At 46.0% G+C, this 24,567-nt stretch overlaps 1 protein-coding gene and 1 non-coding gene across 2 annotated transcripts in view; one reads left to right on the forward strand and one right to left on the reverse strand.

The window, feature by feature from the left end:
* The first annotated feature begins 1,184 nt into the window (after positions 1-1,184).
* Positions 1,185-24,567, forward strand: part of LIMK2 (LIM domain kinase 2) — a 66,915-nt gene continuing 43,532 nt past the window's right edge. The window contains exons 1-2 of the mRNA XM_003258101.3: positions 1,185-1,415; positions 14,560-14,659. Coding sequence (XP_003258149.2) covers positions 1,400-1,415; positions 14,560-14,659 — 116 coding nt within the window. The 5' untranslated portion in view covers positions 1,185-1,399. The remainder of the gene's footprint in view (positions 1,416-14,559; positions 14,660-24,567) is intronic.
* Positions 11,588-11,696, reverse strand: LOC115836119. The gene has a single exon (XR_004031119.1). It is a non-coding gene; the product is annotated as a U6 spliceosomal RNA (small nuclear RNA).

The raw sequence follows: 24,567 nt of genomic DNA on the forward strand, positions 1-24,567 counted from the left end.
CCCCAATCTCCTTCCAAACCTAATGAGCGGAAGTGGTTCTCAAAGCTACTCAGCCAGCTAGCAGCTGCCATAACCCAGTCAGCTGTCCTAACTCTTAGTCCTGTAATCCCTCCTCCTCATAGAAGATTGTAAACTGGCAGCCCACAGGGCAAATCTAGTGGCCAGGTGTGTTTCATTTGGTCTACATGGCATTTTAAGAACTTTTTGATGCTATCAACATTTTTTAAAAGTGGCAAATTTCACCTAAATATTTGGCTTTTTGGCTTTTTTTTTTTTTTTTTTTTTGAGACGGAGTCTTGCTCTGTCGCCCAGGCTGGAATGCAGTGGCGCAATCTCGGCTCACTGCAAGCTCCGCCTCCTGGGTTCAGGCCATTCTCCTGCCTCAGCCTCTCTTGAGTAGCCGGGACTACAGGCGCCCGCCACCACGCCCGGCTAATTTTTTTTGTATTTTTAGTAGAGACGGGGTTTCACCGTGGTCTTGATCTCCTGACCTCGTGATCCGCCCGCCTCGGCCTCCCAAAGTGCTGGGATTACAAGCGTGAGCCACCGCGCCTGGTCTTTTGGCATGTTTTGAAAGGTTGGAAGACCTGGGAATGGTAGGCCCATGTTCCTGCAGGGGAGTGCTCGTCTTCCAATGGGGCGCACAGGCTCCAGCGTCCTGCGCTAAACCTAATTGGCTTGGCTGAGGATCTGCTCCTGGAATGCTGGTTGGTCGCCTCCAACTATCTTTGACTTAGAGATTATTTACTGTCAGTTTACTCATAGCGGCGCAGAGAAGTGGTTTCTCTGAGCTAGAAGCTTCTAAGAAAAGTCCATCCTCAAAGCTGTTTGTGGGATAGACGTGGCCCCTCCATTGTAATATTCCTGATTCCAAACACTACTGAAAAGAGCTCTGAACTGGCAGTCAGCAAGGCCTGGGCTCCCATCCCGGCTCTCCTCCTAATGAGCGAAGCCGTTTCGAGGTAGTCGAACTTAGCCTCTGATCCTTAACTTTCCCTATCTGTAAATGAGGGCGACTAGATGGGTGCGGACTGTCATCCGTGTTGAGACTTCCGGCCCCCACAGAATCAACCTTACCGGCGGGAGCACCTCGAGGGGACGCCGCTCGCACTAGGGGGCGCCAGGGCCGCTGCAGAGCCAGAGCCAGAGCCAGGGGGCGGGGCCCCGTCTCGGGAGCGAGGCCTGAGAGCGGCGGGGCGGGGCGTCGGCGGGCAGTCCCCTGTGCCAGGTGTGGTTTGGTCCTCCCAGGGCGCCGTAGGCGGTGCATCCCGTTCGCGCCTGGGGCTGTGGTCCTTCTACGCCTGAGGCGGCGGCTGCAGGACCTGAGGGGAGTTGAGGGAGCTGAGGGGAGCTGCTGTGTTCCCCGCCTCCTCCTCCCCATTTCCGCGCTCGCGGGACCATGTCCGCGCTGGCGGGTAAGGAAGGGCTGCTCCGCCCTGTCCCGCCGTTATCTCCGAAGTCCGGCTCCATGGCGCCTGAGGGAAACCGGCGGTCTCTCGGGGGTTTCGGGCTGGTTGGGTCCTTGTGGGTCCGAGCTCCTCAGAAAAGCTGGGAGGCAGAGTGGGCACAGCGCTCCCCAGGCATTTGGAGGGTGGGACTCCGGGAATGGGGAGGCAGGGCATCCTGGAGACAGAGGGCTCCGAGGGGCAGGCGGGTTGGGCGGCTTCCCGCGAGTTGAGGTCCCGGGGAGGAAGAGATTCTGGCTCTGCCAGGAATCCAGCTTTTTGGAGGGACCTGGCGGCCGCAGACCCCCAAATTAACCCTTTTTAAGGAAGTTGAAAAGCATGAGGTTCTCTTATAGTGGAAGCTCTGTGGAATTTGAGGAGTACAGGATCCTCCAGGGTTCAGGACAATTAGGAGAGTTACCCCGGGGTTCTGGGTTTTCTGAGGGAAATGGAGGATGTGACTTCCCTGCCAGGACCCAAGGCTTCTCGCGGGCATCTTGAAGTCTGGGAGTTCCCCGGGGCTGGGAGCTCTTTGCAGAAAATAAGGGAGTATGGAGCCCCTTGAGGTTTAGGACAGGACTAAGGGTAAGGAGAGATCGGACCATTCTTTTGGGGGCTGAAAGATCTCTGCTACAGGTGGCGAAAGTAGGCCACCTGGGGTTCTGAGTCCTCCCGTGGAAGCTCCCTTGGCCTCTCTAGACTAAAGACTAGAGGGATGCGGCCAAACACCTCCTGGAAGGAAGAGTTGTCGAAGGGTGAAGGGTAGCTTCAGAGTTGGGTTAGCTGCACCTGCAGTCACCTCCCCGCCACCTCACACACCACCACCCTGTAGCTTCCTGCCTTCCCCGTCTTTTCCCCCAGCAGCAGGAACCTTCTGTCTCCTATGTTTCCCAGCCACCTGTGTGGGTGGCCCACCTTCTGGGTCCACCAGGGTCAGCGTCCAGAAGCTTTGGAGAGGCGGCAAGAGGGTATTGAGGTGGATGGGGGCTGGCTATCTGCCCCTTGCTTCCTGGCTTTCCGTCTGTGGACAGTCACTTCCTTCATCTTGAATGCAAGGACTGGGCTACCAGTGGGTCACTTCCTCAGCAAGGGCGCGTGGGATTTTCTCTTCATTGGTGATAACAGACTTCTGGAGAGAGCTAGGGGTGGAAATGCCTAAAACAAATTTTTTTTAGGCTGGGCGTGGTGGCTCATGCCTGTAATCCCAGCACTTTGGGAGGGCAAGGCAGGAGGATCGCTTGAGTCCAGGAGTTCGAGACCAGCTTGGGCAATATAGCAAGACTTCATCTCTTAAAAACGAAACCTCGTCTCTTTTTTTTTTTTTTTTTTTTTTTTTTTTTTTTGAGACGGAGTCTCGCTCTGTCGCCCAGGCTGGAGTGCAGTGGCGCAGTCTCAGCTCACTGCACGCTCCGCCTCCCGGGTTCACGCCATTCTCCTGTCTCAGCCTCCCTAGTAGCTGGGACTACAGGCACCCGCCACCACGCCCGGCTAATTTTTTGTATTTTTAGTAGAGACGGGGTTTCACCGTGGTCTCGATCTCCTGACCTCGTGATCCGCCCGCCTCGGCCTCCCAAAGTGCTGGGATTACAAGCGTGAGCCACCGCGCCCGGCCTAAACCTCGTCTCTTAAAAAAGATTTTTTTTTAAGCTTACAGAGTCCTTCAACTCAAATGATTTCCAGTAACTTTTTTTTTTTTTTTTTTTTGAGACGGAGTCTTGCTCTGTCTGGGGTGCAGTGGCACAATCTCGGCTCACTGCAACCTCTGCCTCCCGGGTTCAAGCGATTCTCCTACCTCAGCCTCCCGAGTAGCTGGGACAACAGGGGCCCGCCACCACGCCCGGCTAATTTTTTTGGTATATTTAGTAATATTTAGTAGAGATGGGGTTTCACCATATTGGCCAGGCTAGTCTTGGACTCCTGACCTTGTGATCCGCCCGCTTCGGCCTCCCAAAGTGCTGGGATTACAGGCATGAACCACCATGCCCATCCTCTACTTTTTTTTTTTTGAAGGGAATACTTTTCTTAAAAATGCAAGTTTATGCTGACCCCTGGAGATAAGTAAAAGTTAGCCTGGCAAAAAAAGCTCTCAGAACATTCCAGGCAGAGGAAACAGCATAAAAAGGCCCTGGGGTAGGAAGGCATGTAGTGCCTTTGAGCCTTCGAGCTGGGAGGTCAATATGGTTTTTTGATTTTTTTGTAGGGGGTGAGGAGGCAGAATCTCGCTCTGTTGCCCATGCTGGAGTACAGTGGCGCGATCCAAACTCACTGTACCCTCCACCTCCCAGGTTCAAGTGATTCTTCTGCCTCAGCCTCCTGAGTAGCTGGGACTATAGGCAAGTGCTACCACGCCCAGCTAATTTTTTGTATTTTTATTAGAGACGGGGTCTCACCATGTTGCCCAGGCTGGTCTCAAACTCCTGAGCTCAGGCAGTCCACCCACCTTGGCCTCCCAAAGTGCTAGGATTATAGGCGTGAGCCACTGCGCCCTGCCAAGTATGGCTTTTTTATAGATGAGGAGACTAAGGCCCAGGAATGACAAGGTTCCATAGCTAAATAAGCGGTGGTGGTCAGAGTTAATATTTTCCAACTTCAAGTTTAGTGCTTCCTCCTCTCTGTAGCACAAACAGCAGAATGAAGTTGACTATGGAGTCTGAGAAGGAAGTGGGACTTAAACTTTCACTTGTTATTCCATCAAAACCATGTTCTGAGACACCTCAGATTCCTCATGTAACCGGAGAATCAACAACAAAGAAATCAAATATTTACTGAGTGCCTGTGATGTCTGTGGCATTGAGCAGGACCAAGTTTTACCTCTTATAAATTTTAACAGGTGTTAGAACCAGGAGAGAGTTTTGAGATAATGTATAGTCTCCTTGTTTTACGTAAGAAGAAACTGAGGCTCAGGGAAGAAAATGGAATTGTCCAGGGTCACTCAACTAGTGGTAGAGCCAGAACCAAGGTAGGACTTCTCCAGTGTTCTTTCCAGTATTCCAGGCTGCTTAAGACATACGGGGTCTGGCACATGGTAAGCCCTTAATAAGTATTTGTGGAAATTAGTTATATATAGTTTGTGCCTCTGAGAAACTTACTGTCTAGTTAAGGTAATTAAGGCAAAAAACAAAACTCCCATGCTGATCAGTAGTGGGATTGCACCTGTGAAAAGCCACCGCACTCCAGGCTGGGCTACATAGCAAGATCCCCATCTCTTAAAAAAAAGAAAAAAATTGATAAGACAAGCTGTTTTAAGGTTTGCATATGATAACATAGAATTTCAAAGATGAGGGAGAATTCTCTTCATACATTTATTCCACAAATATATATTGAGTTCCTGCTATGTGCCAAACACTTTTGGCCCCTGGGGATACAGCAAGGAACAAGATAGACCAAATCCCTTCCCTCATGTAGTGTATTTTCTGGTGGGGAGAGATAGACAGCAAATAAATGTATGAACATCATATTCAGGGATAAATCCATTGAAGAGAAGTGAAGTAGGATAAGGGGATAGAAGAAGTGAGTTGTCAGGGAATGTGTTTGGCATGTTTAAAGAATAGCAGGGTATCCAGGGTGGCCATCAGTTTTGGTTAGGGAATACTTCTTGAAGTGGGTAAGATTTGAGAAATCTTAAATAGGCTTAAAGAAGGTGGGGAAGATGATATCTTAGTAGGGAAGAAACTTTGGGAGTAGGAGACAAAAGTAGGCAAGTTTCAGGTCTTCATAAAGGGTAGCAAATACCTGTGGTAGAGGCAAGGATTGGGAGGTGGAAGATTCATAGGAAGTGGAAGGTACAGCTGAGAATGTGGGTGCAACTGGACTAGAGGGTTTAATGCCAGGCTGAGGATTTTGGAAGTTTCTAGTCTACAGTAGACACCGTAGGTTTAGAGAAAGGAAGAGTCATGATGTGGGCACAGGGCCACCAATTTGGAGGTGGGTACAGTGGGCCCTGAGATGAGGTCTTAGTGGTAGCAATGAAGAAGGCACCAACCAATAAAAGATGCCTCCTGACATAGGCAGGCCAGGGTGACTTGGATGGCCCTGGATGTGTGATGGAGCAGGGTAGGGTCCAAAATGACCACAAGATTTCAAAACTAAATAAAAATCCATCATGATCAAGGGGCTGTATTAGGCTTTCCACATTCATGGTGGATTTTCTGCATCTTCTGGAGGCTGAGCTGATTCCCAGAACAGGGCTGCCTTCTTGTTAGTGTAACCTTGAGCAGGGCTAATAGGGCCCACCGTCACACGTCTCATTTCAATGAGAGGACCTAAAACTGTAGCAGTCTCTTACAAGTCTACCTTCTTTCTCATCCTTAATCTATTTTTATATAGTAGAAAGAATTAGACTATTTTACTTATTAATTTACATTGAATAGTAACTAGAACATGAAACCAATGCCTGGTTTCATTAAAGTGTTCCTTGAACATTCTTTCTGGGATTCTTTTTTATCATGTCTTTCTGCCTGTAATTTGTTTTGTCCAGGAAAGAAAGTCTAAAATGTAGTTAAAGACAGGCTTTGAGCCAGGTGCAGTGGCTCACGCCTGTAATCCCAGCACTTTGGGAGGTTGAGGCAGGTGGATCACGAGGTCAGGAGTTCAAACCAGTCTGGCCAAGATGGTGAAACCCCGTCTCTACTAAAAATACAAAAATTATCCGGGCATAGGGGCAGGTGCCTGTAATCCCAGCTACTTGGGAAGCTGAGGCAGAGAATTGCTTGAACCCGGGAGGCAGAGGTTGCAGTGAGCTGAGATCGCGCCACTGCACTCCAGCCTGGGTGACAGCGAGACTCCGTCTCAAAAAAAAAAAAGACAGGCTTTGGAGACTAGACCTGTGGTCTAATCCCAGCTCAAACATTTATTAGCTGAGTATTTCAGTTTCCTCTTCCGTAAAATGAGAACAATAATAGTTCTTCAAGACTAGTCCTGATCTCATGGGATCTTTGTATTCGGTTAGTTCATACTTGCGTAGTGCTTAGGACATTGCCTGGCATAAAGTAGTTTTTTTCCCCTATCATTGACAACTGGCAGAGAACTGCTGTATGAGAATATATCAATTGGTTAATCAGTTCTCTGATAAAGATATTTTTTATAGGCCCTCCGTAGATAAGAAAATGCCTACTCATTCACAGTTAAGTGAACTTCTGGTTGGAAGTTACAGTCTGGGTGGCCTGAAAGACATAAGAACCATCTGTCTCATTTGTCACTGCAGTGTATTCTGTTACTGTACTGAGCTTGCCTTGCCTGTAGCACCTGGTTTGTCCCTCTCTGACATGTTATTTCTGTGTATATCCATGTCCTTCACACCCCATGAGTACGCACCAAGGGCCCCAGTAATTCTTGGCCTACTCTGTGCCTTGCACATGGGCACATAGAAAAAAGTTTGCTGAGTGTTTTGAAAACCTTCCCTTCAGATTTTAGAAGTTTCTGTATTCAGCTTAACCTTTTCCCCAGCCAACTTCCTAGATACACACGCAGGAAGGAAGAGAAGTTAGTCACAAATCGGTCCAACTAAGTGCCTGGCACATTTTCACATCTATTACATTATTTCTATTAATCCACTTGGTAATCCTGTAAAGTAGGTGGTATTATCTTCTTTTTAAAGATTAGGAGACAAGCTCAGAGAGGTCAAATAATTTGCCCAAGGACACAGAGGCAAACAGTGACAGATTCAGGTTTCAAACACACATACATTTACCCCTCACAAATTTTTCCAAATAAACTAAAGAAGGGAAGAAGAGAACAACAGCAAGAAGGAAACTTTCTGAGATACCTGTGTCTGTGCCTTAACCTGAAAAAGGAGAGGCCCTTGGTTTGGTGTCAGTCTCTCAGAGCTGGAAGAAATCACTTGATCCCTCCTTTTACAAAAGAACAATCTAAGGTTTAGAGAAGCTCACAAGCTCTTTTAAAAATCATCTAATCTTTTTTTTCCTGAGACACTCCTTTTGGTAAAATTTGGTAAGCTAGTGAGGAAGAAAACCCTTTGAGTTACAGGGAGAGTATCTAGAGGAATGTTAATCATTACTGTTAGTCTTTTTGACAGTCACTTCATTAAAATGTGATCTTTTTCTCTTGGCTGTTCCCCAGCAGCTGCTGCCCTGCCCTTCTGCTTTCTGCTTTGTCCCAGAACAAATGGGATTTATACACCTGACCCACTAGTTCCCAAGGGGCCCAGGGGTTACCATACTTGTTTTATGCTGCACTGAATTGGCTGAGTTTTGTTCCTGGTTCTCATTGTCTGGTGGAACATGAGAAGCTTCAAAGATTTTTTTAAATGAAAGGATAGGATGTTGATTTAAGCTAGGCATTAGAGTCTCATGAGCTCTCAGTGCTTGAGGATTTCTCACCATTTTGAAGCCTAAAAAGAACTCATTTGCAGAAACCAAGCTCTTAGACCAAGTTTAAGGTGAACATTGTGGGGACTGCATTGGCTCTGAGCTGGGATACCAGGCCAAGCCCTTCCACTGAATAGCTGTGTGTCCTTGAGCAAGTCTCAACTTGTCTGAGGCTGCATAGGGTATTAAAAATATGACTGGCATGGTAGTCTCTGAGCATGGGTTTGAGTCCCTGCTGGACCATCTTTCAATAGCTTTGTGATGGTTAGGCAAGTCTATTTTCCTTCTTTTTTTTTTCTGGTGCCTGCCCCAATGGATTCACATTTGTTTGAGGGCCACATTGCTAATTAAGTTGGGAGAGAGAAGCATACATAAAGTGAATGTCAAGTGAACGTATTTTATACCAAGATTGAAAAGGTCTTAAAGGTGAGAACCCCTATAATGAGCCATTTGTTGCAATGCTCACCTTACGTTGCACAGTTACACTTATTAAAAGCAACAAATTCCAATAATAACTGAAAACACAGTTTTCTGTTTATTAAACACCTAATAAGGGTCCTTTATTGTTTGAGGGTACTGTGAACATTTACTTAATCAAGCTCCTTTTCTGGACTCTTTTTTTTTTTTTTTTTAATTTTAATTTTTTTTTTTTTGAGATAGAGTCTGGCTCTGTCGCCCAGGCTACAGTGCAGTGGCGTGACCTCGGCTCACTGCAAGCTCCGCCTCCCGGGTTCATGCCATTCTCCTGCTTCAGCCTCCTGAGTAGCTGGCACTACAGGGGCCCGCCACCATGCCCGGCTAATTTTTTGTATTTTTTAGTAGAGACGGGGTTTCACTGTGTTAGCCAGGATGGCCTCAATCTCCTGACCTCGTGATCCACCCGCCTCGGCCTCCCAAAGTGCTAGGATTACAGGCGTGAGCCACCGCGCCCGGCCCTTTTCTGGACTCTTAACAATCAGTAGCCACTGTTGATAAGTCTGCAAATATGAGAGGTAAACACTATAGAGGGAGAGAATGAACAGCCTGGTACAATGAGATATTTTCTTAAGGAAGAACTTCCCAGGCTGACTGGACTTTGGATTGGTCCTCCACTAGGCTTCACAGAAATCCCTAAGACTGCATTACAGTATTACATTTCTTTTACATTTCCTAGAATAAAGGTGGTAAGAGAATAGATCAATGAATTTTTAAGACTGTAAGAGAGCTAAAGAGGCCAAGAGTGTTCTCTTGAAGAGGGTCTGGGCTTAGGAGGCTGTGTGCTTTGGGTGAATATCTTTGCTCAGGTACTTCCTAACAGAAAAGCAGTGTGAATGCATAACAGGTAAACTAAGGCCAGGTTTATCCACATGAGACTACTCATAGGTAATCTGGGAGCCAGAACAGTTATTCCAGTGGAATCATCTGTGCTGACCTTTGGAACTTATCTTTGGAAATTGCTTTTATAGCTGGCAGTTGGATCCAAATTTTCAGTTGGGTTCACCACACAAAGGAATGTCTGTTTTGCACCAGGCCCAAGGTTAGGCCCTGGAGATAAGAACATAATAAAGATACAATTCTTACACCTTAGTTCTCTGAATGGGGTATGGGGGAGGAGAGTGGAGAGAGAGGGACTGAAGGAGAGAGAAACATATGCAGTGAACTGTAAATAACAAATTATGTCAAATAGGTATAGACAAAATGAAACAAACACTGCCTGATTTTAGGGAACTTTAAAGAAAGGATAGAAATTTGATTAAGGGGCTGGGAGCAGTGGCTCATGCCTGTAATCCCAGCACTTTGGGAGGCTGAGGTGGACAGACCACCTGAGGTTGAGAGTTTGAGACCAGCCTGACCAACATGAAGAAACTCCATCTCTACTAAAAATACAAAATTAGCCGGGCGTGGTGGCGCATGCCTGTAATCCCAGCTATACTCAGGAGGCTGAGGCAGGAGAATCACTTGAACCTGGGAGGCGGAGGTTACGGTGAGCCGAGATCGCGCCATTGCACTCCAGCCTGGGTAACAAGAGCAAAACTCCGTTTAAAAAAAAAAAAAAAAAAAAAAATTTGATTAAGGGAAAAGATAGAGAAGCTTATACATAGAGAATAACTTGAGGTGTGAATGTCAGGATGCAAGTACATGAATAAAAGTGGCAGGAATAGAAAATAGGTCAAACTGTAACTAGAGCATTCTTTTGTAAGGAATGGTGAGAGAGAAGGGTCCTTTGGGACCACATTGTAAGGACCATTTGCTCTTTCAGTAATTGTTTATTGAAGGATTGTAGCAGACCGGGGGCCAGACATGGTTTGCTAGCCCTTTGGAGGTAGCAAAAGCCAACTTTAATGATGTGTGAGAAGTTTTTGTTCCTGCCCCAGGGCCTTCACACATGTCCCCCCTCTCCCGTGTTATCCTTCCTTCTCCTCTTTTTTGCCCAGTTAATTTGTATTCATCCTTTAGAGCTCAGCTTGGAAATTACCTCCTCAAGGAATACTTTGCCCGCCCTTGTTTTCCTAGTTATGAACTTGATATCTTTGTACCACTTGCCTCAATTATAAATAAATAATAATAATTATTATTATTTTTTGAGACAGAGTCTCTCTCTGTCACCCAAGCTGGAATGCAGTGGCATGATCTTGGCTCACTGCAACCTCCACCTCCCGGGTTCAAGCAATTATCTTGCCTCAGCCTCCCAAGTAGCTGGGACTACAGGCGCCCACCACCACGCCTGGCTAATTTTTGTATTTGTAGTAGAGACAAGTTTTCACCATATTGGCCAGGCTGGTCTCGAACTCCTGACCTTGTGATCCACCTGCCTCAGCCTCCCAAAGTGCTGGGATTACAGGCATGAGCCACCGCGCCCGGCCCTCAATAAATAATTATATTATTGTTTAATATTTGCTTTGTGTTTAATCTCTCTCTTGTTTGCTCCTCTTTCCCCAGCACAGTGTCAGATGCATAGTTGGCATGCAATAAATATTTGCTGAAAGAATGACTGAAGTGGGTCCATTGAATTTAGCAATGAGTAGTTACTGTTACTGTTGACCTTGGTGAGACAGTTTCAGAGAAATGGTGGGGGTGGAACCAGATTGCAGTGCATTATGCAGAAAGTGGGAAGTGAGGAAATGAGGGCAGTGATGTGTAGACAACTTTTTTTCTTTTTTCTTTTTTCTTTTTTTTTTTGAGTGGGAGTTTCACTCTTGTTGCCCAGGCTAGAGTGCAATGGCGAGATCTCGCCTCACTGCAACCTCTGCCTCCCGGGTTCAAGCCATTCTCCTGCCTCAGCCTCCCGAGTAGCTGGGATTACAGGCATGCACCATGCCCGGCTAATTTTGTATTTTTAGTAGAGACAGGGTTTCTCCATGTTGGTCATAGCTGGTCTCAAACTCCCGACCTCAGGTGATCCACCAGCCTCGGCCTCCCAAAGTACTGGGATTACAGGCATGAGCCACCGCGCCCAGCCTCTTTTTTATTTTTATTTTTATTTTTTTTTGAGACAGAGTCTCGCTCTGTCACCCAGGCTGGAGTGCAGTGGCGAGATTACTGCAACCTCAACCTCCTGGGTTCAAGCGATTCTCCTGCCTCAGCTTCCTGAGTAGCTGGTACTACAGGCGTGCACCACCATACCCGGCCAATTTTTGTAGTTTTAGTAGAGGTGGGGTTTTACCATGTTCGCCAGGCTGGTCTCAAACTCCTGACCTCAAATGATCCACCCACCTCGGCCTCCCAAGACAACTTTTTCATATGTGTGGCTGTGAAGGGGAGAAACAAGGGTGGTAGCTAGAGGAGAAAATGGGATCTAGAGGTTTGGTTTTTTTAAAAATTAGATTTTAAAACTAAATTAGATTTTAAAACTTCACAAGTTTGCACGTCATCCTTGCGCAGGGGCTGTGCTAACCTTCCCTGTCTCAGTCCAATTTTAATGTATGTACTGCTGAAGCGAGAGTACCAGAGGTTTTTTTGATGGCAGTGACTTGAACTTACTTAAATGATAATGAGGAGCCAGTGAGGGAGATGGGTGCTGTAAAGATAACTAAAAGTGCACTTCTTCTAAAAAGTAAGATGGAATGGGATCCAGAACAGGGGTGTCATAGTGAGTAGCCCAGCCTTTGTTCCGTGGACACTGGGGAGTCTAACCTAGAGCTGAGATAGCTTGCAGTGTGGATGAGCCAGCTGAGAGTACAGTAGATAGGGAAAAGAAGCCAAAGATCTGAAGTAGGGCTGGGGTGAAGGACAGGGAAGGAATAGAGAGACATTTGGAAAGTGAAACCAGGTGGATATGAGAGGAGAGAGTAGAGGGTCTTGATTTCGGGTCTTTCATGCTTAACCCAGAGCAGCTACTAAAGTAAGTGTTGATTGAATGTCTTTGAGTTTCTCAAGACTGGAGAAAGCAGGGCAAGCTCTGGAGGGTATGGCAATAACAAGTTATCTTGAATAGCCTCATAGTGAAAAGTCCTGATCCTGTTTGAATTTTGGAAATAGAAGTCATTCAGAGCCAAGAGATTGAATTGTTGAGTAAGTGGGTGGTCAGGTTAGAGACTATTACTTTTGGGTTAAAAAGTAAAAACAAGAAACAAGGTGTAGCTTTAAAATAATGAGATTTGCTGGGGGTGGGACATGGCAGCTCATAAACTGACCCTGAAAGCTCTTACATGTAAGAGTTCCAAAAATATTTCCAAAACTTGGAAGATTCATTTGGATGTTTGTGTTCGTTAAAATCTCTCACTAATTCATTGTTTTGTCCACTGTCCGTAACCCAACCTGGGATTGGTTTGAGTGAGTCTCTCAGACTTTCTACTTTGGAGTTTGTGAGAGTGATGGCATACTCTCTGACCGCTGTCACCCTAAAACCAAAAAGGCCCCTCTTGACAAGCAGTCTGAGGGTTTTAGACCCAGGAAGAATGAGTGATGGGCATATATATATCCTATTACTGAGGCATGAGAAGAGCGGAATGGGTGGGTTGAGGTGGTGTTTTAAGGCCTCTTGCCAGCTTGTTTAACTTTTCTCTGGGGAACGAGGAGGACAACTGTGTACATTGGCTGCTCCGGAATGATGTTGAGCAATCTTGAAGTGCTAGGAGCTGTGCTTTGTCTATTCATGGCCCCTGTGCTTGTGAAACAGGGTTCGGTGACTGTCACTGTGCCTGTGGCAGTCTGTAGTTACCCAGAGAGAACAAAGCTGCATACACAGAGCGCACAAGGGAGTCTTGTAACAACCTTGTCCTGCTTTCTAGGGCTGAGTCAGGTACCACAGCTTGATCTCAGCTGTCCTCTTTATTTCAAGAAGTTGTCATCTGAGCCATACTAGGAGTATTGTATTTTGTTTGGGGCCTCTCTTTTTTGGAGGAACATGGACCGACGCTGTGCTTTTGTCTATGCTGGTGTCAGCTCGCACAACCCTTCACCCTCCTTTCTCAGCCAGTGGTAGATAAGTCTTCCCTGTCTTGCAAGGCTCAGCTCAAGCGTCAGCTTCCTCTACAAAGACTTTCCTGGTTCCCCTCATTGGAGTGAACAAGAGTTGACATGGTAGAATGGAAAGAGCAGAAGCTTTAGAATGAGCCAGACCTGAGTTTGAATGCTAGATCCACCACTTAGCCAGTCAACCCTGCCCCCTGCCCCAAGTTTTAATTTTCCTATCCATTAAGTGAGTATAATAATACCTATGTCACAGGATTGTTTTGAGAATTAAATGAGATTAGGTCTATGAAAGCACCTAGTAGAGTTCTTGACATATAGGAGGCATTCATGAAATATTTGTTCTTTCTCTTTTATACCCATTACTTTTCTTTTTCTGAACTAAAATAGTACTTGGTTCTATCTCTGAAATAACATCCAAGCGAAAAATGAACAATATGAAAGAGCAGTTCTTTTCCAGTGGATTTGCTTCTTAAGGAGCAGAGATTATGTAATCTAACAGACTCCAACATACAAAGAGCTTTGTATCTAGAACATGAGTCCCCAGCCCCTGGACCGCCAACTGTTAGGGGTCTGTGGCCTGTTAGGAACCAGGCTGCACAGCAGGAGGTGAGCGGCGGGCCAGTGAGCATTGCTTCCTGAGCTCCGCCTCCTGTCAGATCAGTGGTGGCATTAGATTCTCATAGGAATGTGAACCCTATTGTGAATTGCACATGCAAGGGATCTGGGTTGCATGCTCCTTATGAGAATCTCACTAATGGCTGATGATCTGAGTTGGAACAGTTTGATACCAAAACCATCCCCCCTGCCCCCCAACCCCCAGCCTAGGGTCCATGGAAAAATTGGCCCCTGGTGCCAAAAAGGTTGAGGACTGCTGATCTAGAGGACCAATGATGTTGGTTGAATAAATGAGCTCTTGGATTAGGTGATGGAAAAATCTGAAAAAACAGGGCTTTTGAGGAATAGGAAAAGGCAGTAACATGTTTAACCCAGAGAGAAGTTTCTGGCTGTTGGCTGGGAATAGTCATAGGAAGGGCTGAAACTGAAAAGAAGGAGATTGTGTTCGTTTCTTCTTCTCAGAGCTATAAGCAAAGGCTGAAAGTTCTAGAAAAAGGCAAGTTTTGTTTCAGTAGAAAAAAAGGATAATCAGAACCATTTTTAGAAAATGGAATGAGACTACTTTTGAGGTCATGAGTTCCTTGTCCCTGGAGAGATGAGCAGAGGTTGGACAAGTCCTTACCAGAGATCTTGTGGAGGCAGAAACTGCATCTAGCAGAGCATTGGCCTAACCCTTTCAAATGAGATGCTGTTAACTCAGTCTTATTCTACATGGTAGGAACCCTGTCCCTTTGCCTCCTGCTACTTTGGGCCTCTCAACCTCTTGGTTTTGTGTGCAGGTGAAGATGTCTGGAGGTGTCCAGGCTGTGGGGACCACATTGCTCCAAGCCAGATATGGTACAGGACTGTCAACGAAACCTGGCACGGCTCTTGCTTCCGGTAGGTGGGCCTATTCTCCCGTCTTTACCAGTGTACTATGGGCCAAGCACTGTTTCATGTTCTGGTGGAAAACACAGAAACAAGCTTCCGAGTTGAGAATTTCAATCTTAGGGTGGGGAAAGGAATGTACCAAGGAAGAGCTCATGACCAAACCTCAAGTGTGGCCCCCCTGAACCCAGGTTAAATTGGAAGAGCCACAAATGGGCCAGCTGGAGGCAGGGTGGAGGGATGAGAGGAGCCCTTTCCAGGGTTGTCCCATATCCCTCACTTTATGGGTGAGGAAACTGAGGCCCAGGAAGAGTAACTTTCCTGTGGCTGCACTACAGATTATGCAGGTACTTTAAGAGTTGTTTTTATTCTTATTTTATTTTATTTTAATTTAATTTAATTTTATTTTATTTTAATTTAATTTTATTTTATTTTATGAGAGGGAGTATCGCTGTTGCCCAGGCTGGGGTGCAGTGGTGTGATCTCTGCTCACTGCAACCTCCGCCTCCTGGGTTCAAGTGATTTTTCTGCCTTAGCTTCCTGAGTAGCTGAGATTACAGGCGCCTGCCACCATGCCCAGCTAATTTTTGTATTTTAGTAGAGACGGGGTTTCAACATGTTGGTCAGGCTGGTCTTGAACTCCTGACCTCAAATGATCCACTCACCTCGGCCTCCCAAAGTGCTGGAATTACAGGTGTGAAGCGCTGCGCCCAGCCAAGAGTTGTTTTTAGTGTGGTTGGCAGAGCCAGCTCTTCCTCACCACAGGATGCCTCCCTAGGTTCCTACTTTTTGTTACTAGCTTTATTATAGCTACATTATTATTATTATTATTATTATTATTATTATTATTATTATTATTGAGACAGAGTCTCACTGTGTCGCCCAGGCTGGTGTACAGTGGTGCGATCTCGGCTCACTGCAACCTCTGCCTCCCGAGTTCAAGCAGTACTCCTGCCTCAGCCCCCCGAGTAGGTGGGACTACAGGTGCCTGCCACCACACCCGGCTAATTTTTGTATTTTTAGTAGAGGTGGGATTTCACCTTGTTGGCCAGGCTGGTCTCGAACTCCTGACCTCAGGTGATCCGCCTGCCTCGGCCTCCCAAAGTGCTGGGATTACAGGCATGAGCCACCGCGCCCTGCCTATAGCTACATTATTTTTGTAGACAGCTCAGTTTCTTAAAAATTATACAGACTTCAAATCAGATTTGTTCCTGCTGTCTGAGGCTCAGTTTCTTCATCTGGAAAATGGATGGTAATAATCTTGTTGAGATTGAATGAAATAATATATGCAGTGTACCCAGTACATGGTAGACACCCAGTGAATGGTTATTCCTTCCTCCCATCAGATTGGAATTCTCAAGGGTGGGAACTTGTCTTTGTATTCTTCACAATGTAAAACAGTTGAAATTTGTTGGTGGAAAGAAGAGCGGTCCACTCCAGAGGCTGGATGGGCATGCCTGGCCCCCAAGGTCTGAAGTGCTGGGGCTGTGCTTATATCCTGAGAATGAGATAGACTAGACAGGCACCTTGTGCTGTAGATTCCAGCTCCCACACATAGCTCTTGTTGTAAAGCATCCCTGTGCTTATACCAAGTAATTGAGTTGACCTTTAAACACTTGCCTCTTCCCTGGGAACCATGTAGGGGATTGGCCTGGAGACGTCTGGCCTCTGGAAGAGTTGAAGAGGAACCATCATTATTATCCTTTCCTTTCAGCTATAACTCAGAGCTCTCAAGTCTTTTCTGTGGATCTTATTGCCTTGGTTCTTGCCCCTTTTACTCCCAGGGAAGTTGATTCTGTCTTTTCTGTTCCATTTAGTGTGATAGGAGCAGAGAGTGTCAGAGCTGTAAGGGACCTTATAGTTAAAGCCTTTGGCTGGCCCTTTCATTTTATAGCTGGGACTAATAAGTAACATCAAAACCCAATGAGTTCACAGATTGGGTCTCGCCTTGGCATGTAACCCATATGTTCATATTTGTTCTTGCTGTTTTCCTATGTGTATGAATATTTTCTATCCAACATAAGCAGGACAGGGTAGAGCAAGTTAATCTTTGGAATTTATGGATTCTCCTAGAGCTAAAAAACTTCAGAACTAGAAGAAACCACCCACTATATGGTATAACCCATTCATATCACAGATGAGAGGCCTGAAACCAAAAAGACTTGCTCAGGGTTACTTAGGCCATGGATGACAAGAGCTGGCCCTAGAACTGAAGTCTTGGGTCATTTGTAGGTCTAGTCAGATGCTAGCTTGTTAGCTTTGTGTGCGTGTGTGTGTGTGTGTGTGTGTGTGTGTGTGTGTGTGTGTGTGTGTGTGTGTGATAGAGACAGAAAGAAAGATAACATGTACACAAACACATAAAGAGGAAGTAAGACACATTAGCCTGGTAGATAAGAGTACAGGCAGGCCAGGTGTGGTGGCTCACGCCTGTAATCCCAGCACTTTGGGAGGCCAAGGCAGGTGGATCACCTGAGGTCAGGAATTCGAGACCAGCCTGACCAGCATGGTGAAACCCCATCTCTACTAAATACAGAAAAAAATTAGCTTGGCATGGTGGCACATACCTGTAATCCCAGCTACTTGGGAAGCTGAAGCAGGAGAATCGCTTGAATCCAGGAAGCGGAAGTTGCAGTGAGCTGAGATTGTGCCATTACACTCTAGCCTGGGCAACAAGAGGGAAACTCCATCTCAAAACAACAACAACAACACAACCAAGAGTACAGGCTATGGAATGAGACTATGGTTTTAAATCCTGGCTTTGCAATTTATTAACTAGCCGTAAGTGACTTCCCTGAGCTTCAGGCACCAATCTGTAAAATGAGGATAAGAATATTACTCATGCCACATGGTTGTTAGGGAGGATTAAATGTGATAACCTATATAAAGTGGCTAGCATAGCCTCTGACATATAGAAAACCCTTAATAGGGCCGGATGTGGTGGCTTATGCCTGTAATCCTAGCACTTTGGGAGGCCGAGGCGGAAGGATCACTTGAGCCCAGGAGTTTGAGACCAGCCTGGCCAACATGGCAAAACTCCACCTCTACAAAAAATACAAAAATATTAGCCAGGCATGATGGCACACACCTGTAGTCCCAGCTACTTGGGAGGCTGAGGAGCGATGATTACCTGAGCCCAGGGATATCAAGGCTGTAGTGAGCCGTGATCATGCCACTGTACTCCAGCCTGGGGGAGAGAGTGAAACCCCTGTCTCAAAACAAAACAAATGAAAAAAAAAAACTCCTAATAATCAGTAACTGTCACTTTATATTATGTTGTGAGTGTGTGTCTATATACACCTACATGTATACATTTCTCTTATTACACATTCATTGGTGATCTGATGTGGAGCCCCAGGGATTAAGGGCAACTTTGAACTACCCTGACACAATCAAGCCAAATATCATTCCCGTGGAGGAAGTAAGAGTATCTAGGTTCTGTCTCCTAGTTGCAGCTTTACCTTGAGGACAGAGACTCTAATCCAGCTGTACTGAAGGAGCACATCTCCTGACTTTGAGCTTTCCCCTGGTAAATGCAAACTGGATGTAATGGTGCCCTCAGATAGAGCCCGGTAATTTGCCCTGGGGAGAGTGACTGTCTTTTGGATCTAATTTGACTTTTGCCCCAGTTGGAGGAAAATCTTCAGGGCTAGGAAGGATTGTATTTGTCCGACCCGAGATAACCTGGGTTTTGAGGAACGTGGGGCATCAACCTGAATGGTCTTGTAAGATCTCTACCATGCCAGCTTGCCAGTGTTTCTCTGATTAATTTAGAGTACCTGAGTAGTGGCAGGCCTGCTGGGAGGAGGACTCTCCCTCTGTGCTACTCAGAGAAATTCATTCTTCATGGCCCCCTTCCAGCCTTGCTCTTACCCAGCTGGGCTACAGTTACAATAAAGGAAATGACTTTTCTTCTCCCCTTCCCCCAATACCTTTGTTTTCCTAGTCACGGGGTGGGGCTGGGTATTGAATGGAGAAATTGCTGGGGTCTATCCTAAACTCCTCCCCTCATCTCCCCCTTACATTACCCCATTGTCCTGTCTGCAGCCACATCCATAATCCGGCCTCTGTTAGCCTTCTGACAGACCCTCAGGTACCCAGGACAACATGAAGCTACTTAAAGCTGGAACCTGGGACTGTGCAGTGGAGGCCAGCAACAAAACTGAAAGTAGCTCTGTCAGTAATTGTGCTGGTGTGATTAGGCGGCTGGCCAGAATCTTTTGTATCTCCTGGACATATGGCTGACTAGTCCTCCCAAGCCTTCCCAACAGGCCTCTTTTTTTTCCTTTTTTTTCTTTCTTTCTTTCTCTCTCTTTCTTTTCTTTCTTTCTTTCTTTCTTTCTTTCTTTCTTTCTTTCTTTCTGGCTAGTGAAGTGAACTTGTGGGAGAGGAAAAGGAACAAAGAAATCGGTAACTGGTAGTGATCAATTACTTGTAAACACCATTGTACTTGGACTAGCCCAACAGGCCTTTTTTTAAAACTCTGAGTACCTCTCTTTCCTTTCCTTGAGCAGTGCCATTAATTCTGTATCTGGGGCAATCCTTTCTGATGTTCTCTGGACCTGGCTCTCTCTCCTTAGGAGAGGCCAGGAGAGTAGCCAGAGAGCATGTCATTTGTAGCTGAGGTTAAAGTGTGGAGCTATGAATGGTGACCTGGCCTCTTGGCATGTTAGCAAGCCAAAGGACCTTGACAACTTTTTTGATGATTGTCCCTTCACCCTGATCAAAGGTGTTTGGCTTAGGAGGAGGGAAGAAAAGCTACCCCTGTTAGTCTTGATGGCTCCAGCGTGGGTCTCCATTGCTTGCCTTGGTTCCTAACAGCATTATCAGAAGGAAAATCCACCGCTCTTAAGGCTCCTGGGAACTTTCAGGACCTCCTTTCTCAGGATTGCAAACATGAGACTATTTGAGCTTTCACTTTTGAGAAGCGGTTACTAATACCTATACTCTGGGAAAGGGCTAATGCAGATAGAAGACTGTGGTCACTGCATCAGGCAACAGGCCATTTCCGCTAAATTTAGTGACTCCAGGAAGGCCAGTGAAGAAATAACACACGTAGCAACCAGAGACTGTGTTGTAATATGTTGGCTGACAGCAGGGTACTTTCTGTGATGCTGAAAGCCACATTCATTTTCTCTCCCTCATCCCCATCTAAGCAAGCCTGGTAGAATCATAATTACAGTAATAAGTACCACTTATTGAGTACTCTGTGCCAGACACCCTCCTAAGCATATGACATGCATAGCACATTTAATCCTTACAATGACTTAATAAAATGTAGTACTGGTCTTACCTACTTCAAGAATAGGGAAATGAAGGTTACTTGTTTAAAGTCACAGAGCTAATAGGTAGCATAGCTGGGATTTGAACTCAGGCACTCTTACTCCTTGCCTGCAAGAGTCTCTTGGCATTCTTGAATGCAAGCATATTTTTTAACCTCACTGAGGCTCAGTTTCCTCTTCTGTAATATGGGGTAAAAAGCCCTCACCCTGCCTGCCACACACTGGTAGTGTCAGATAACATTGAAGGGTATTAGTTTAAAGGCTTCATGGACTCTAAAATGTCAACAAAAGTGCTGTTAACTTTCTTCTGGGTCTCAGGCTCCTGATGTAGAGTCAGTGGAGCAACCCTGCCATCTGCTGTTGTGCTGTTGATGTTGCTGCCACACTTACTAGCCTAAACCTTTGATTCTGGCTGTGGCCTTCTCCGGAAGGTGTTTACTCATTTGTCCAGTTTATCTTTTAGGAAACAGCCAGCCGGTAGATCATTAAGGCTGGCTATTGGACAGGGGGCTGGGGCCTGCCTGACAGAGGAAGGAAGGGCAGACATCTGGTTCTTCCTCTGCCCCTACAAGAGACTCCAGCCTGACCAGAGTGGTACTCCTAGGATGTAGCAGCAGCATATGACCTTGAATGTGCCTTAATCCTGCTCTTTACTTTGGGAAGAGAGAACTAAGGACCCACAGACGTTTCACAGCTTCTATAGGAGGCAGAGGTAGAAAAATGGAGAGAGATGAGGCCAGAGATAGATAACTGGTATTAATTAAACATTGTATTAAGAACCTCACTTAGATTATCTGATTCAATCCTCATAATAACCCTGCAGCCCCCACCTTTTTTTGAGACAGGGTCTTGCTCTGTTGTCCAGGCTACAGTGCACTGGTACAATCATAGTTCACTGCGGCATCAACCTCCTGAGCTCAAGCAATCCTCCCACCTCAGCCTTGCAAGCAGCTTGGACTACAGGCGTGCCACCACACCTTGCCAATTTATTTTATTTTAAGTAGAGACAAGGTCTTATTAATACTATGTTGCCCAGGCTGGTCTTGAACTCCTGAGCTCAAGCGATCCTCCTGCCCCAGCCTCCCAAAGTGCTTGGGATTATGGGAGTAAGCCACTGTACCTGGCCAGTGCAACCCCCATTTTATACTATAACAGCAGGGCCCAGAAAGGTTTGGAGTAACTTGTCCAGGGTCACACAGCTGATATTTGAACTCAGGTCTGCCTGGCTCCCAAGAGAGTCTGCTTTCCACTAGGACTCCCAGGAAAAAAAAAAAAAAAAAAACAGTAGACTTGGAGACAGAAAATCTGATTTGAGTCTTAGTTGAGCTAGGCTAACTGTGTAACTGTGCGCAAGGTCCTTAGCCCCTGTGAGCCTCAGTTTCTTATCTGAAAGATGTCATAAAAGTACTCCATCTCATGGAGTAGTTGTGATGATCAAGGACTCTGAAAACATTAGAATGGTTTAATGTGAAGGATTAGCAGCAGCACATGGCAGCATTGTGCATCTTATATTAACTATCCAAATATATCAAGCGTCATTTGCTATATATAAAAGGCATCAAATTAGGCACTGTGGGGGATACGGAGTTGGCATACTAGCCTGGCCTCTTAATTAATTCATTAATCAGCTTATTTATTTTTGAGACAGGTCTTGCTCTGTTGCCCAGGCTGGAGTGCAGTGGCATGATGATAGCTTACTATAGCCTCAATCTCCCAGGCTTAAACAATCCTCCTGAGTAGCTGGGACTACAGGCACACACTACCATGCCCAGCTAATTTTTTTTTTTTTTTTTTTTTTTTGTAGAGACAGGGTCTTTCTCTGTTGCCCAGGCTGGTCTCAAACTCCTGGGCTGGAGATCCTCCCACCTGGGCCTCACAAAGTGTTGGGATTACAGGTATGAGCCACGGCACCTGGCCTGGTCTCTTAACTGGTTCCCTAAGACAGCTGGAAATAGAGAATGTCATGGAGCATTCCTAACCATGGGCTCCAGCCTGGCTTTCATTCTGTTTCTCCCCTGAAACAACATTCCTTTAGTAATATTCCAAATAACAGCTTCATCAGTCTGTCTACCGACCACTCTTCGGGCTTCATCTTATATGACCTCCCAAACTGCACTAAGGGTTGTATTAGAGAAAAGTGGATAAAGTTCGGAGTCAGGCTGCTTGAGCTTAAATGCCAGCTTCATTTACCAGCCACCTGACCATGAGTCAGCTGCTTAACCACTCTTTGCCACAGTTTCCTTGCCTATGAAAAGGGAAATGGCTCCCACCTCAAAAAGTTGTTAACATTACATTCAATCATGTATTCAAAGTCCTGAGCATAATGCCTGGCCATGACTGAGACTTAACAGATGTTAGCATTTATTATTAGTATCTGTCAGTCTTGAAATGTTCTCTTCCCTTGGCTTTCATGACGTTCCATACTCTCCTGGTTTTCTCTTACCTCTCTGGTAATACCTGTTTGCTTATCCTTCTTTGTCCAGCTCTGAGATGTTACCATTCCTTCAGGCGTGCTATCTGTTTTCTCCTTAGGCAGTCTTACACACACTCATGGCTTCCTTCCATTGTCCTCCATACACTGATGACCCTAAAATCAGTATCTCCAGCCTAAACCTTTCCACTGAGTTCTAGACCCATATGTTTTACTGTCAATCTGGCTTGTCCATTTGAATGTCTTCCAGGCACTTCAGACTCTCTTCTCTAGACTTCACTGGACTTTCATTCTTCCTCCTAAAACTGGCTCCTCTTCCATTGAAACATGTATGTCATTGAGAGGCACCACCATCCACCCAGTGCCTAAGCCAGAAACCTAGGAGTCCTTGATACCTCTTCTCTCTCATCCTGCATATCCAAGCCTATCAGTTTTATCTCTAAATTGTATTTTGGTAGGTTTACTTCTTCCTTTTCTCCCACCACCACCCTGCTCCAAGCTACCATCATCTCACCTGGATGTCTGTAATAGCCTCATCTCCCACAGTCACTCTGCACCCCCTAATCTATTCTCTATAGAGCAGTTGGAAGGAGTGATTTTGTTTGTTTGTTTTGTTTTAGACAGAGTCTCACTCTATTCCCCAGGCTGGAGTGCAGTGGCACAATTTCCGCTCACTGCAACTTCTGCCTCCCGGGTTTAAGCAATTCTCCTGCCTCAGCCTCCCAAGTAGCTGGGATTAAGGCACCTGCTACCATACCTGGCTAATTTTTATATTTTTAGTAGAGACGGGGTTTCGCCATGTTGGCCAAGCTAGTCTCGAACTCCTGACCTCAGGTGATCCACCTGCCTCGGCCTCCCAAAGTGCTGGGATTACAGGTGTGAGCCACTGCACCTGGCTGGAAGGAGTGATCTTTAAAAAAAAAAAAAAAAAACTTGACTACGTCACTCTGTGTTGTCTCTCCTACCTTGTACACTTCCACCAACTTCCCAGTGCTCTTGGATAAAGACCAAAATCCTTAACTTGGCTGGGCGCGGTGGCTCACACCTATCATCTCAGCACTTTGGGAGGCCGAGGCAGGCAGATCATGAAGTCAAGAGATCGAGACCATCCTGGCCAACATGGTGAAACCCCGTCTCTACTAAAAATACAAAAATTAGCTGGGCATGGTGGCATGTGCCTGTAGTCCCAGCTACTTGGGAGGCTGAGGCAGGAGAATCACTTGAACCTGGGAGGCAGAGGTTGCAGTGAGCCGACATCACGCCACTGCACTCCAGCCTGGTGACAGAGTAAGACTCCATCTCAAAAAATAAAAATAAAAAATAAAAAATAATCCTTAATTTGGCCTACCGTAGAGCCCTCCGTAATCTGGCCTCTCTCCACATCTCCACAACCTCCTGCGCCCTGCACTTCAGCCTCACCTCTCTTCTGCACAGGCCCTCCTTCTGACAAGGGCTTTGTTCATTCTGCTCCCTCTGCCTGGAATGTCCCCTTACTCTTTTTTCTTAACTCCTGCTTATCATTTAGATCTTTGTCTGGATGGCTCAGAGAAATATAGAAGTAATTCCTCACGCTGAAAAATAGGTTAGGTCCCTGTTTTATGTTTTCATAGACCTTTCCTTTGAGGCTTTTTTTTAAAAAAATAGTTTTAATCTCACATTTATTCATGTGATCATCTCCTTAATGATATCTTAAGACCTCTAATAGAACAATTTGGTCATGGACTGTGGGGTTTTTGCCCCTCATTGTGTCATCACTGAGCATATTGTTGGCACAGGAGGGATATTTGTTGAATGAATTGCTAGAGGTGGCCAAGAGATATGATGTAAGTCAGGCTTTTCCCTGCTCTTCCCCTTCCCCTTCCCCACATCCTTCCTATAGCAGCCACTGTGGCTGCAGTTACTGTAAATGGCAAGAAGGAATCAGTTCCGGACATTGGGTTGTTTTAGAAAATTGCCTGTGAGTGTCAGGGTGATAAGTTAAAGCTTTGTCTTTTGCCCTCAGAGGAGCTATCCCACAGTGAGTAGAAGCCAGAGAAGCTGACCCCAGGAGTCCTTCTTTCCAGCAGCAGGTCTTGAGCTGCACTTCTCTGTAGCTACAATCCAGGCAGGAACAAGCCCTAGGTACCTCCGGAGAGGGGGGCAAGAGAGGAAGAATGAGTTCAACTACTCTAGCTACCAAACTGATTATGAATTGCCCTGAAATCTGAAAA

Source organism: Nomascus leucogenys, chromosome 7b (genome assembly GCF_006542625.1).
Source record: "Nomascus leucogenys isolate Asia chromosome 7b, Asia_NLE_v1, whole genome shotgun sequence".
Classification (NCBI taxonomy): domain Eukaryota; kingdom Metazoa; phylum Chordata; class Mammalia; order Primates; family Hylobatidae; genus Nomascus; species Nomascus leucogenys.